The sequence below is a fragment of the Theropithecus gelada genome, chromosome 6 (genome assembly GCF_003255815.1).
Source record: "Theropithecus gelada isolate Dixy chromosome 6, Tgel_1.0, whole genome shotgun sequence".
Classification (NCBI taxonomy): Eukaryota; Metazoa; Chordata; class Mammalia; order Primates; family Cercopithecidae; genus Theropithecus; species Theropithecus gelada.
The window spans coordinates 147,073,806-147,089,024 of NC_037673.1; the positions used below are offsets into that span (position 1 = coordinate 147,073,806).

At 53.7% G+C, this 15,219-nt stretch overlaps 1 protein-coding gene across 3 annotated transcripts in view; it reads left to right on the top strand.

Annotated features, from left to right (window-relative positions):
• The window catches only part of SYNPO (synaptopodin), a 59,452-nt gene that overhangs the window by 12,680 nt on the left and 31,553 nt on the right, over positions 1 to 15,219 (top strand). Inside the window, exons 1-2 of one of the 3 annotated variants that reach the window (XM_025388042.1) lie at positions 4,928 to 4,969; positions 5,390 to 6,040. In XM_025388042.1, the coding sequence (XP_025243827.1) occupies positions 5,641 to 6,040 (400 nt within the window). In that variant the 5' untranslated portion in view covers positions 4,928 to 4,969; positions 5,390 to 5,640. Of the gene's footprint in view, positions 1 to 4,927; positions 4,970 to 5,389; positions 6,041 to 11,901; positions 12,117 to 15,219 lie in introns of those variants that run through there. The other 2 variants (XM_025388043.1, XM_025388045.1) reach the window with 2 other exon arrangements.

The window sequence follows — 15,219 nt, forward strand, 5'->3', positions numbered from 1 at the left end:
CACCTGACAGAGTAAACACTCCACATATTATCATTGTTACTGGTTTTGTGTTTTGTTCTTCTTTTCTTTCTTTCTTTCTTTTTTTTTTTTTTTTTTTCTGAGACTGGGTCTTACTCTGTTGCCCAGGCTGGAGTGCAGTGGCACAATCATGGCTCACTGCAGCCTTGACCTCCTGGGCTCGAACACTCCTCCGGCTCAGCCTTTCAAGTAGCTGGGACTACAGGTGTGTGCCACAATGCCTGGCTAATATTTAATTTTTTTGTAGAGACAGGGGTCTCACTATATTGCTCAGGCTGGTCTCAAACTCTTGGGCTCAGGTGATCATCTCACCTTGGCCTCCCAAAGTGCTCAGATTACAGGCATGAGCCACTGGTCCTGGCCTGTTGCTTTATGTGCCTGGCCCTGTGCCAGCTGCTGAAGAAATTAATCCAAAATTCTCCTCTTGCTGGGACCTCTGCCTGCCAGCCCTTTTTTCAGTCCCCTGCCTTCTGTTCTGGCCATGCTGCCTCCAACCCAAACCCACAGAGCTGGGCCTTGCAGTGGTTTCCCCAACCCTGTAGGGCTGCCCACGCCCCTACTTTATCTCTCCAGCAAGCAGGAGAGAGCCTAGGCAACCAAAGCCTGTCACAAACTAGTCACCTTCTCAGCCCTTCCATACATGCCCTAATCTCAGCCTATCCAAGCCCGCCTGGTTCTTCAGAGTCATCCCCAGTGGTGCTGCCTTCTTGCCTTCACTGGGCCTCGATGGCTGATCTTTACCCTAGGAAGCCTTTCCTCATTCCCCTCAGCCAAGAATCATAAGATTTGGCTTTGAGTCTGCATTTGCAGTGTTGCTTTATCTGTGAGCAATTGGGAGCCATGGAATGCTCTTGAGCAGGTGAGCAACACATTCAGAGCCACACTCTAGGACAATGGATCAGGCTTTGTATAGGATGGAAACAGAAGAGACAGCAGGTGGGGAGGTCAGGCAGGGAGCCATGGGCAGTAGGGCTTTTGGAGGAATGAGGGTCTAGTCTTCCTGGGCTGCTTCTCCCTTCTCTATAGTCTTCCACCTATACGATTAGATCTTGTGATTTTCCCCAGCATGACTCAGTGAGTCAACGGCAGAGTCGAAACAAGGACCCCATGCCCTGACCTCTGCAATGCACCTACTTAAGCCCTGATGCTCAGCACCCCTCACTCCCTTTCCCTTCTTCTACAGCACCAGGGAGGCTCTTTTGACCTATGGGGACCCTGCAGATGATGGGGAATCAGAAGGAGGCTGGACTGTGCCTTATAATCACTACAGTCTGTGCACACCAAGCACTTGGGGCCCCGAATGCCAGGCTCACCAAGCCTCTGTAGAGCCCAGCCGGTGAGCAGCACACAGCAGTGCTTCCTCATTCCCCACTGGGTGAAGGAATAAGCCCATATTTTCTCTATTAATCCCTACAACCACCCTGGGAAGTAGATCGTGTTTTAAGCCTTGTCTTGCAGGCAGTAAAAGTGAAGCTCAGAAAGACAAGAGACATGTCCAGGGTCAGGCAGCCACTGGGTGAGAATTCCAACCCAGACCTGATGCCAAAGCCAGTGCCCTTCCCCCAACACACACACAGCAGCGGAAGGGATGCGAGCGTCCTCAAGGCCATTGCAGAAGCCAACAGTTAGAGCCCTGGGGCGTCTTGGCCAGCCCTCAGACTGTGGAGCACCTGATGCTTAGCCAGTCCTCTGGTCCTGGGAGTCCCTGCTTGGACTTGTGCAGAGGTGAAAGGGAGGGAGAAGGGGAGGCTGACCCTCAGAGGGAGCAGGGCTTATGTAAGGAGCTAGAGTTGGAGGGTCTGGGTACCTAGGTTCCAGTGCCACGCCTACCTCTGGCTTGCCATACAACTGCAGGTAAATCCTTCCCCTCTGGGTTCAGAGTTCTCTTCTCTGACATGAGGACAGCATGTTCTGTGGACTCTATCAGCCCTTTCTGCCAAGGCTCAAGTATTTTAGAGCCTGTGTCCAGATGAGGGTCATGAATCTGGGGGAAATGGAATTAGAAGTTGGTAGGACTCCCTCCCATGTTTGTGGAGACTGCGGCAGGTGCTGTCCTACCCACAGAGGAGATCCACCCTCATGGATGGGTTGCCGTGGCTGAGTCCAGCAACCCCAGGGGTTGTGGGGATCCCTGGAGTCTGCAGTTGCTGAGAGCAGTGAGTATAAGCACAGACCTCAGCTGCCTCCATTCACATCCTGCTTTGCCACTCCCCACCCGTGTGACTCTGAACACAGTACTTACCTCTCCGTGCCTCAGTTTCCTCCTCTGTAGACAGCACTCACACAGCAGGAGTGTCAGGTAAAGGGCTGGGTTCAGCGCCTAGCAGGTGCTGTTAGTGGCAGCCGCTATTATTGTTTTGGGCCCCGACCCCCACAGCTCCTGCACAGAGGTGGGTGCTGCAGGGCTTAGGCCTGCACAGGGCCTGCCCAAGTTACCCGACTGGGTTGGGAGTCCTCCTTCCTCCTTAGGAGGGAACCTTGAATTGGAGTGCTCCTGCCAACTCCTCCCTCCTGGCTTGGCAGCGTGAAGACAACGCCGGCCAAAAATATTTGTGTGGGTGGCGGAAAGTTAACTTTTCCGCCTCTCTCTTCTTTCCTGGAAACCGTGGCCACCGTCAAATACATCAAAACAGAAGCAGGGATAGAGTGAGGCAAGGCCCCTGTGGGGAGTCAGAGGAGCCCTGCCCCCTCCCCACACCCACTCCTTCTGCCTCCAGCCATCTGGCTCTACGCTGAGGGGATGACAGAGGGGCTATCCAAGTGCTTAGAATCAGGGGATCCTGCAATGTCAGAGTTGGACGGATCCTCCAGCATCATCCGGCTCAGTCTCACCATGGTGTCCTCCGGGAGTCTGACTCCAGAGTGCAGAAGGCACCTGCCACAGTTCACACAGCCAGTCCTGTCTCTTCTCAGTGTTGCTGGCCTTTGTGAGATTCTAAGATTCTTTGAAACCCAAATGGCAGAAACCTGGCAGCAGCTGGTGAGTGAAAAAGTACCTGGAGATGAATGAGGGCCTGGAGCCTCTCCTCCAGGTCTCTGAATCCACCATCATGGTCAAGGTGTCAGAGCGAGGTTAGAATCCCAGCCTGGCCACTTATGAGCTGTGTGCCTTAGGCAAGAAGTCACTTCACCTATCTGAGCCTCAATTTCCTCGCCTCTGAAATGGGATAATAATAACGTAATTCTCTCGCAGGGTTGATGTGAGAAAGTACTGCAGTAACCTAAGTGAATGACCCAGGATGAAAGAGGTGCTTCTGTTCTTCCCCCGGGGCAGAAGGTGGGCTTCTTTCTCCTCATTTCCCTGCCACTGAGGCTGCTGTAACAGGTGCCTGGTTATCTTTCTGATCCGGACAGTCGTTTGCCTTTCCCCTGGCCGGCTCTGATTCGCCCTGGGGCTTGGAAATGCGCTTATCTGTCTGCCTGCCTGCCAGACTCTCCTGGCACAGTCCCAGCCAGAAACCAAGACCTTGACCCAGCCTGTTGCGGTGGGAGGTGCCTGACCCCTGCTTGGGGGCGGAGGCATGACCACAGCAGCTGAGGTCAGTCCAGGTCCTCAGATCACCCATGTCCACAGACTTTCACAATTTTCAGGATTCTCACTGCTCCCCATTTTGCAATAGGATAAGTGAGAGTAAGATCGTTCACACTTGCCTGAGTTCACACAGCTAAGTAGCAGCAGAATCCAGTCTTTAAGCAAGATCCCTTGTTTCCAGGGTTTCCTCTCAAGTGTAATTGGCCATCTGCTCTGTCTTACGCACTACCTGCCCATCCTGGGGCATCTCACCCACCTCCACCCTTTGCCTCCACAAATGATTTCTAGATATTTGTCCCCAGCCTGGAATTCTCCCCTGTTCTCTAGACCCCTGTGTGGAACCGCCCACTGCTCATCTCCCCTGGAAATCCGAAACCTAACTCATCTCCCTGCTCCACTAAACAGCTGCTCCTTCTCATTTATTCCTGATCTCTATTAACAAAATCGCTGTCACCAGAGCTAGGAACCTGGGCTGCATCCTAGGCTCCTCCCTCTTCTCCACACCCACTCTCCATCTGCCTGCAAGCCCAGCCAGTTCTTCCACCCAAGTATCTTTCCCATCTACCCCCTCCTCGTCATCGCTTATAGAAAGCCTCCATTCCCTCTTGCCTGGATTATCATCATTCTTAACATTTATATAAATAATCATACAATGATTATTGTTGTTCCTGCTATCATTCACAGCTCTCCTCACCACATTTTAAGACTTCTTTATCCCTCTGCTATATCCCCAGTACTTTTCATGACGTCTGAAAAATAATAGGATCATAAAAACTTTTGTGGAATGAAAGAACAGCCAACATGTATTGAGTTATGGCTTAGAAACTGCGCTAGGTCCTCTGCATGCATTTTCTCATGTAATCCTCAATGCAACGTGAAGTTAGAAATATTACAATACCCATTTTACAGATGGAAAAGTGGAGGTTTAGAGCAGTCCTGTGACTGGCTTGCTGATTGTCACACAGATGGCAGAGCTAGGATTCTAACTGAAACGCCTGGGCACAGAAACTGAAAGCATGCCACTGCACTGCATCTTTTTTTTTTTTTAACAGAGTTTTTTGCTCTGTTGCCCAGGCTGGAGTGCAATGGGGCGATCTTGGTTCACTGCAACCTCCACCTCCTGAGTTCAAGCGATTCTCCTGCCTCAGCCTCCCAAGCAGCTGGGATTACAGGTGCCTACCATCATGCCCAGCTAATTTTTGTATTTTTAGTAGAGATAGGGTTTCATCATGTTGGCCAGGCTGGTCTTGAACTCTTGACCTCAGGTGATCCACCCGCCTCAGCCTCCCAAAGTGCTGGGATCACAGACATGAGCCACCACCCCCGGCCCGCACTGTGTTTTTTGTTGCACAACCTCCTCCAAGGGCTCCTATCCCCAGTTTGCATCTGAGGTCACACCACTCCTGTGATTCCTGTGGTGTAGGTACCTTTGCTGGGACATGAGCGAATTCTTTCTAGGTGGTGTCTAGATACATGTTGTTAAATAACTAGATATTTATTTAATGTGCACTGGGGGAAAAGGACTGAGCACAATATACTTGTGGTTACTCTGCAAATGCTACTTAAGATAATTCTAAAGTAACAGAAGTAAGTGATTTCAAGTTGATTAAAGGAAAAATATTAAATAAAGTTTCAGGTAGCATGAGGATGTGGTGAAAATCCAGGATGTTAAATGACTGGAGCTTTCGAAACACTTCCCTATGGAAGTGTGGAACCTGCACCCCAAATGCTGCCGGCCAGTTCTCAGGGTCACCTGAAGATGAACAGGCCTCAGAAATTCAGCCTGGAACCCCCAGTGAGCTGTCTCATGTGCTGTTTCTTTCTTCCCTGTGCAGATAGATTGCACTGAAGGGGTCTCGCACCAGAGACCGGTTAAGAAGAGGGATTGGAGGTCCATCACTTCACTAACCCAGGAAGGACTTATCTTTCGCCTCAGCCAGACCTCACCCCAATTCTGTGAATCAGCGGAGGAAGGCAAAACTGCAGAGTCAGAGGAGGCTGTGCAAGGAGCAGAGACCAGGGCTCACACAGGTGGCCCCAGCCCAGGCCCAGGAGCCTGCTTCCCTGCATCGCTGAGGAGGAACAGCACCATGCTGGGTCCTCACCTCCCATCTCCGCCCCTTGCGCCCAGCGAAGGGAGGCCTACCCCCTGCGCCTTCCAGATCCCTGATGGAAGCTACAGGTGTCTGGCTCTGGAAGCCGAGGAGAGCAGCGGTGAGGAGGGCCTGCAGGGAGAGGCAGGGCCTACTGACCTGGAAGAGGATGAGGGGGTCAGCAGGAGTGGGGACAACTCTGCCTGCAGAGTCACCCAGGGTACACCGCAGCTGCCCAAAGCCCTGGGCATCCAACCACCCAGCTGCTCCAGAGAGGAACAAGGGGCGTCCCAGCACGATGGCAGGGCCAGCCAGGACCGGGATGTAGTGAAGGCCCGGCAGGTGATGACAGCCAACCCCAGCCCGGGCCCTGGGTCCAGAGTGGCCCAGACACCAGGTAAGCTTGTGTTCCTTTTCCCTCGGACTACCGGAGTCACTGGAGACCCCTCAGGTCCTTAGTACAAGGGCTCCTGACCATATTTTTCCATGATTCACAATAATTCATCACAGCCCTATGGGCATGCCCAGATGAACAGCTGCGGAGAGATAGGAGCGACTGGGAGCTCCGTGCAGCTCCAGCTGCACCACATCTAACCCCACTCCTATCTCTGCCAAAGAGGGCACGTGAGAAGGCAGTGAGAGAAAGCCACATTATCTTGCTTGGTCAAAAAAAAAGCCCATTTCCCACTCTCGTCTGCCTTTTAATCATTAGCGGCAACAAATCACTGTGGTGTCCCAAGCAACCGATGGGGCAGGACCCTCTCATTAAATGTATTGAGTGCTGGCTACATGGGGGTGCTGGGGACGTGGCACTGGACAAAACAGATGTGGCTGCTGACCTCATGGAGCTTGGGAGGTAGAGACTGAAGCCTTGGATAGAATTTGACCTCCCAATCTTACAGGTGGGGAAACTGAGACTCAGAGTGAGGAAAAGACAGCTGGAGTCACTCAGCATGTTAGTAGTGGCTGAGCTAGGCCCGCGTTCCTCGTCTAGGCCTCGGTTTTTCATTTGTTAGAGATGACAGGGGCAGATGGAACACCACCTAGGCTGCAGTGAGATCCCATGACAGCGTGTGGGGAGCGCACAGTGTGCGCCGCGCGGAAGGAAGGAAGGGCAGGAATGATGATAATTTTCCTGCAGCGGCTGCTGTCTGCAGAGCAGGGCGGGACAGGGAAGCCCACGCTGAATCACCTCCGCAGCCGGCCCATGGAAACGCTGAAGTGGGTCCAGATGGGGAGGACGTGAGCAGGGCCATGCTCAGCTTAAGCAGGAGCACAGCCAGTAGATCCTGGGGGTGCAGGGCATGCGGGGGACACAGTCCTGGGAGGGCTTGTGCGTCAGGAAACTGAAGGAACACTTCATTTCTCTGCAGGCGTCGTTGACGCCCGGCTGGCATATCACCAGCCTTCCCGCCCACTCTTCTCTCTGAAATAATTCTCTCCAGGCTCGGATCGCCCCCCATGGCCACCATTGTCTACCAGGCTGGGGTCACACAGGGGGCTGGGCAGGAGCAAGAAAGGACTTTTAATCCCTCTAGGGCAGGAAGAAGGAGGACCCCAGGGAGGCATTGCAGTCTTGAACTTGAAGGTGGGCCCTCACACCAGAGTCAGCCCAAATTTGATCTCCTAGAGCCTGAAGTTCCCAGGACCTGCTCCCATCCCTCTCACAGGCCCAGACTGGGGGTCAGGAGACATAGATGCTTTCTAGACCGGATGTTGCTGACTAGCCAAGCCCTAGCAAATCTCTTCCCCTTGGTGAGCTCTACTTTCCTCCTCTGTGAAAATAAAATAAAAACATGAATCTTATCTACCTCAAAGAGCTGTTGGGAGGTTGCAGTGATCTTAGTTGTGGCAGTGTTTTGGAAATTTTAGAGTAATCTAGATAAGTATGTAAGAAATGTTTATTCTTAATTGAAATGACCATCATCAGCTCAACAATAGGGCTGCTATTATTTGTTAGAAGCCTTTATGTGCTAAGCCCACTATACCAAGAGCTTTACCCTTTTCATTTAATTTAACCTCATAGCAATCCTCATGAGAGACATACTTTTTAAATCTTCATTATACAGATGAGAAGATAGAGGTTCAGGAAATATATGTGACTTATCCAAGATGCATGGTTCGCAAGCTGCTAAGGCATGATCCAGTTACGGTTTTTTGAAAAGGGGCTTGTGCTCTTGGCCACCATTCTCTTCTGGAATTAGAAGAGTAAAGTGTTGTCTGCAGATATCCTGGAATGGAAGAGACCATGGATGGAGAGGGCACTACCTTTAATGAACTCTGTTGGCAAGTCATACTAAGCCAGTTCATTTGATAGCGTCTCATTCTTGTTATTATACTATAGCCTCTCAAGGTAGGCAGGTGTTATTCTCCCCATTTTACAGGTGAGGCAGCTGAGGCTCAGAGATTTAAGTCCCCTACCCAACGTCACACAGCTAGTGCCAGAGCTGAGACTATGATTGTGTTCTTCTTGCCTGGAACAGTGTGGTTCATTCCTTTCTTTTTCTTTTTTTTGTTTTTTGTTTTTTTTTCTTTTTGGAGATGGTGTTTTGCTCTGTTGCCCAGGCTGGAGTGCGGTGGCACAATCTCGGCTCATTGCAACCTCTGCCTCCAGGGTTCAAGCAATTCTCCTGCCTCAGCCTCCCAAGTAGCTGGAATTACAGGTGCCTGCTACCATGCCCAGCTAATTTTTGTATTTTTAGTAGAGATGGGGTTTCATCATGTTGGCCAGGCTGGTCTCGAACTCCTAACCTCAGGTGGTCTGCCGCCTCGGCTTCCCAAAATGTTGGGATTATAGGCGTGAGCCACCACACCAGGCCTTATTCCTTTCTTTACTGTCCAGTCAGTCTGTCATCCAGTTCTGTCCTAGAATATTTCTAGAGACAGAGGGGGCAGAAAAGACTTCAGAAGGATGAAATGGGCAGGGAAGACTTCTTGGAGATGGAGGCACGAAGGAAGTGTTGCAGGAGAGTCAAAATCTGGTGGTCTTGGGTCGGAGCCCACACTTGCTGTTCTGCTGCCTTGAGGAAGGGAGTGGCTAGAGTTCCTTCTCTCTGCCCAGAGATCAGGAGGGAAGAAGGCTGTGGGGCTGCCAGGTTATTAGTGGATTAGGGCTTCCTTTTAAAGCTTCCTCCCATTACCGCCAACGGATTATAAGCATCTTCAGACAATTACATCCATCCTTCCGCAATTATACCTGCCTCTCTAGAGGGCTCACAGGCAGGTTTAAGTATGAGCCACAATATCTTCTGCTTTGGGCACTGCAGATACCTTTGTTTGAGGTCAGTGGGTACCAGTGCCATTTCTCCAAGGCCTGAGTACCAGCTGAGCAGGGCAATGTAGGGCCCTTGGCAGGCTAGAGGGATGGAAGGTACAGAGAGATGCCATCAGCTGCTGCCAATTTGGGAAAATAGATCTGGGGAGGAAGGGGTAGTGTAGAGCTCATGATCAGGCCTCAGCCAACACTAGGGTCCCCAGCTCACCAAGACAGCCCCATGCTATAGCTGCCCTCCCCAAAGTCTCAGCTGGTCATAACTGTTAGGGTTTCTTGAGATTGTTGTGCAGATGGAGACTCTGAGGGCCAGAGACGGCAAGTGACTTGTCCAAAGTCACACAGTAAGTTGGTGGCAAAGCTAGGGGCTGGAACCCAGGGTTTATGCCTCCCAGTTCAGCTGCCCGGCACTGTGCTAAATGCGTCATATGGAGTATTTAATCCTCTAAACAATCCTGTGAAGTTCATACTTTTCTTATCTCTGTTTTACAGATGAGGAAACTAAGGCATAAGGAGTTTAAGTGAATTGTCAAAGTCTCACAGCCTGTGGGTGGAGGAGCTGAGATTTGAACCCCAGGAGGTCTGGGGCCATGCTTTTAACCACCCTCTCTGCTGCCTGTCTCCATGGTGATGAGGCAGCAGGCTGTGTTCTTCCACCCACCTGGGGCTGGGAAAAGGTTGTTCAGGCTCTGGGAGTTGTTGGAAGATTCTGCCAAGCCACATTCCCTCCCACTCGGATGCTCTGGGGTAAACCTAGGTACTCGCTGATGATCCCTCCCCGCCTTTGCTGGTGGCCACTTGTTATTGGAGGCTCGAGGTGTGGAGCAGATTTAGAGCCATTTCCAACTCTAGTGGACACTGTTCTGAGCCTCTGGGGTGGGGAGGGGTGTGGCTCTGTGTTGTCAGATGAGTCCTGCCACCGGACATGTCCGTTTTGTTCAGGCAGAGGAACCTGTGTCCGTGTTAACAGCTGACAGTGGTCACTGGGCCCAGAACAAGGCTCCTGACAGAGAGGGCAGATGGAGCAGGAGCCTGGGCAGGAAGCTGCCCACTCCCCCTCAATTCCCCTGCTCCACAGTGATGGTGACAGGAGGGTGATGGTGAGGAGCACTGCTCACAGATTCACAGATACCTCACCATGCACTCACACGTACATGCTTTCACATCCATCCATACACACATGTATTCACACATGATGTATAGATGCCATGTTCTCATGCAAACCATCACACATATGCACTCACACATCTGCACACACATGGAGGCCCTCAGACACACATCCATGCATGTAGTACACACTGGCACACACCTTCCTGAAGGCCCCCTCACCCATGCACCGTTGCCACATGCGAACACATGTCTCAGATTTGCTTACAGAGCTGCAGTCGCATCTGAAAACATAAGCAGACATAGGCACACTTTCTCACACAAACACACATATTCCCTCTCATAGATACAGGTGAAAAGCATGTTCTTTTCTCCGTTTCCTTTTGCTACACACCTACACTTTGAAATCTTTCGCACATTCTCTCCTACAGACCTAGCCACACTTGCACACCCACTGTCACACACCTACGCACAGACCGAACCACTTTCTTTCCTTTCTTTTCCACATCTCTTTCTCTTTCATACCACCCACACAGCAATCCTAGCCTCTCTCTCTCTTTTCCTCTCACCCACACACAGCTTCCTGGTTTCCCACAGCCTGGGCTGCAGCCACTTCCCTAGAACAGGCACTCTCAGGGTTAGCAATACCCCAACCTGGTGGGGGTCCTAGGATCCCCCCTCCACCCCTCACTCTCCCAACCCACCCCCTACCCTGGATACAAGAGGATGAGAGCAGAGCAGCCACACGATCAGAGTAATTCTCTGAAGCCCACGAGGCCAGGAGGAGAAATGGGAACTACCAGGGAGGGTTTGCCCCTTGTCACCTGACTTCCTGCATTCTGAGTCTCCCCAGTGTGAACAGGGGACATCCCAAACCCGGGCCACCTGCAGATCTGTGTTTCACAGGCCCTTGGGTGGGGTGGGCTTACACTAGCACATTCCTAACTTCCTTTAGCAGAAATCTAAACACAGAACTCTTGATGCAGAAGACAGATGAAAGTGGAACCACCCTGGTCAAGGGGGTGGGGAACCCAGGGAAACTTCGGTGAAAACCTAGACCAGCATTTTTCCAATTGTGGTTCTGCTTCAAAATTGCTGGGGTTGTGGAGGGTACTTGCCATCAGTCCTGTGCCAAGCCAACCGGCTGGTGGCCTCAGTGGGAGGGGTGCTAGAATGTGGGTATCTGGACTTTTAACAGCATCCCCACGTGACTCTGATGTACATGGCCACTGCCATGAGGCCTCACACGCTCAATCTGAATGGCATTTTGCGCAGTGAAAGGTGGGGAGCTGAGCCCTAGAGCTGCCATACAGCACCCCTGCCTTGTTGCTGACCCACTGGTTAAGTCAGGGGATGGCAGCAGGTGGGTGGGGACATCACCATTCTCCATTCTTCCGTGCCCGTTTGCCTAAGTCGTACCAAGGGAAACAGTTATTCTAATTACCGGGGCTGAGACATAGCGGAGAAGACGGGCCTGAGCACCCAGGTCTGAAAGGAAAGCCAGGAAGAGGTGGGGTGGGAGGTGGTACCAGTTATGGGGACAGAATCACAAAGGCAGATTTCAAAGTGGGTAGTGGGTGGGTTAGAGAAAAGAAAAGGGGACACAAAGAATCTGTCTCCCTCCTATCCAAAGGAGATAGGATTTTAGGACAGACCGACGGACTTACAGATACAGAAAATGATAAGGAAACGGAAAGACAGACAACCAGGCAGCAGAGAGTGAGGCACAGCGAGAGGAAAGAGAGGGGGCCGCGCCTGGAGACGGGAGGCTGAGCGGGTGGGGGAGTGAGTCGCACCCCCGGGGCTGGGCGGGGCGGGGCGGGCGGGGCGGCGCTAGGGCCCCGGGGAGCAGGCAGCAGGAGCACGGCTCACCCGCCCGCCCGCCCAGCGCTCCCGGCTCCCAGCCCGGGGTCCCGGAGCAGCCCGCTAGGCGGTGGCGGCGGCGGCGGCGAGGAGGGGGCGTCGGGCGCGGAGCCTGGGCCTGGCGCGGGGCGGGGGTGGCGGGGACCTCGGGGCGGGGCGCGCTGACGGACGCAGCCAGGTGTGCCGAGGCGGCGGCGCCCGGGAGCTCGGGGACCGTGCGCAGCGGCTGGAGGTGAGTGAGGGGCGCTGGCCTGGCGGGGGTGCGGGCACCGCGCGAGCCTCGCCCCTTCCCACCTGCTCTATTCCCGGCGCCGCCCAGGAGGAGGTGGCACATCTGGGCTCCAGTACTCGCACGCGGGGTGACCTTGGCCAAGTCGCTTCTACACTTTGGGCCTCAGTTTCCCCATCTGTAGGTGGGGGGCTGGAGGGGTCTCGAGGCTTTCGAGCAGCTAAGGAGGGGGAGGACGCCCTGACGCCGGGAAGCTACCCTCCCGGGCTGCGTGGGGGCTCCAGCCCTTGCGCCCCTCCCCGCAAGCGGATCAGGGCGAGGCAGCCCCAGGCTCACAGGTGGGCAACAGCCCGGAGTCTGTGTCCCCAAGCCCGTTCAGGGAAAAGTCGGACCGACTTGACCCAGGACAACGGCGGGTTGGGCTCTGCCCAGGGTTGACCAACATGGGCGCCGTGGGGGCAGCGGGAACGGCCAGTGCTGGGCCTCCTCACTCCTCCCTGCGGGCGGGACGACCAGGCTCTGGGGTCTGGCTCTGGCGGTGGGGCACACAGGATGCCAGAGCAGTCACATCCTGGGGACCACCCCTCCCAAGCCCTACCTGGGGAAATCGAGGCCTCTCCCCAGTGCCTTCAGAGAGAGGGGAAACTGCCCTGTGCCCGCCTCACAGCACCTCTGCAATTGCCCTCCTTGCCAAGGTGAGAGAGAGGCCCCAGAGGTGAAGCGAGTGGAGGGCCCAGCACCTTTCTAACCACTGCGCTGTGGAATCAGGGGCACTGTCCAGAGCCCTGGCAACACCTCTTTGAGGACTTGGGAAAAGGTCTCCTTTCCTCCCCCCATCACCCCAAGTTATGGGCTTATTCTGGAAGGGGCCAGGGAACTCCATCCATGGGGTCCAGGTTGTCTGGAAGGGACAAGAGCTGAGTGGGAAGCAGCAGGTGCCCCATCCCCCATCCCCCACCCTGTCCTGAATGGCAGGTGACACTGGAATAAACCAACTTGTTATGTGATCATGGAGCAAGACCCTTGCTCTCTTAGCCTCCAATGAGAGGGGTGGCAGGGTGGCCCCTGAGGGGGAAATCGCATTGTGGACAGCAGTGCTGGTGGTAGCTGTAGGGCTAGTCAGAGGGTGCCCTACCCCCTGTCCATTAGAAAGTGGAAGTGAAACTGCTGATGGGGGTCTAGGGTACTCTGGGGCAAGGGGTTGGAAGCCTTGCTGGCGCCAGCCTGCCTTGTCACCAAGCCCAGGCCTGGCCCATTCCATGTTGGGGGGCACAGCCACAAACTGAAACTGATGTGCCCCCCCACTACTTGCCATATTGTCTCAGGCAGTCAGATGAGATCTCTCATGGGAGTTGAAAACCCCTCTGACGGGTTGAAAAACCCTGTTTGCTAGGTGGGGCATCCCCTTCCTCTGTCTCCTTAGGAGATCTTGGGCTGGTTCCTCCCCTTCTCTGATCCTCAGTTTTTCCATCAGTACGAAGGGGATGGACTAGGATCACTCTAGCTTGATATTCAAACTTCCCCCAGGAATGTTGTTTACCACTCTGGCTTGCAGCCCCCACTTTCCAGGCCTGCCCCATCTTTGCAAGCCATGGGCCAGCTCCCCTCAACCCCACAACTGACACCTAAACTAAGCTGTGGTTGGAACCAGCATTTACATGGCTAAATGAGAACTTTAACTCCTTCCTCCCTAGTCAGCTGTTGCCCTTATCTACTCCCCATCCCTTAAGGTAGGAAAAAAACCGACCAAACCAAACCTGTGGCATTCAGGCGCCTGGTTCCTGGTGCATCCCTAGGTTCTTCCATGGCATTTTATCCAGTCTCGGATTTTAGAATTGGGGAGACTGAGGCCAAGGAGGGGAAGAGGTTTGCACAGAGTGATTCTGTGGGTAGAAGGCAACAGAGCTCCCTCTCCTTGGGAAAGAGCATTTCCTTGATAAGTGGCTGGGGACATGAGTGTCCATGGAGCACCTGGAGAGAGAGGAGAAGCATGGGAGGAACCTTCTTCCATCTTCTTTCCACCCCTAGTCACAGCCTATTTCCAGGGTTGACATATGTCTCCCTGAGCCCACGTCACAGCTCTGGGAGGTGGGCAGGGCAGGGGTCAGCACACTCCTTCCACCTGCCAGGGCTGCCCTCCCACAAGGCTGAGCACACCTCCAGGCCCCCGGCCTGGCCTGGGAGGCACCTTTTCCTTCAGGGCAGCTCCCAGGCTTCCAGACATGAGCTCATCAGAGCTACTGGTGCCAGGAAGGGAGGGACTGAGGGGAAGCAGGCAGGGCTGCCCAGATCAGGGCACCGTGGGCCCAGGGAAGTACAGGGGGGTGCTATTGGTGAGGCCCTGCAGGCTCTGGTCCCCATTGTAGTGAAGAGGCAGTGGCAGGATAGATCCGCTAAGGGTCAACTGAGGAGGGGTGGAGACAGGCCAAGTGCCCTGGGCTGTAGTGCTAGGCCAACCTCTGCTACCCACTCACTTACTACGTGACCTTAGGTAAATCCCTTTCTCTCTGTGGGCCTCACTGTCCCTGGCTAGCAATGGGGTGGGATGGGTGCTTAGACACTGGGGTTGCAGTAGTGAATAAGACAGACAGGCCCCTGCCCTCAAGGCACTTGCATTTTAATTGGGAAGATAGAAAAGAAGAAAGGGAGCAAATAAATCATCAGGATAATTTCAGATGGGCAAAAGTGGCATAAAAAAATAAGTCGTGCTGTTAAGATGGAGAGCAGTTAGGGGGCTACCATGGGTTGGTGATTAGGAAAGTCCTCTCTCAGAGGTGACTTCGGAACAGAGACCTGAATCTTATTTAGGGGGCTACCATGGGTTGGTGATTAGGAAAGTCCTCTCTCAGAGGTGACTTCGGAACAGAGACCTGAATCTTATTTGAAGCAATGCTCAAGGCTTCCTGGGGGAGGTGTATCTGCATCTGGAGTCTGGAAGAATGGGGCAGCGGGGGCGGGGGAGAATTTGGTTGGGAGGAAAGGTTTCCCAGAAGATGGTCACGGTCTGGGGCTAGGGGCTGGGACCAGGGGCTGGGACTGGAGGGTAGGCGCTGGTTGCATCCCCAGGGGCTTCAGACTGCAGATCCAAAGGAGCTTCGCCTGAGAT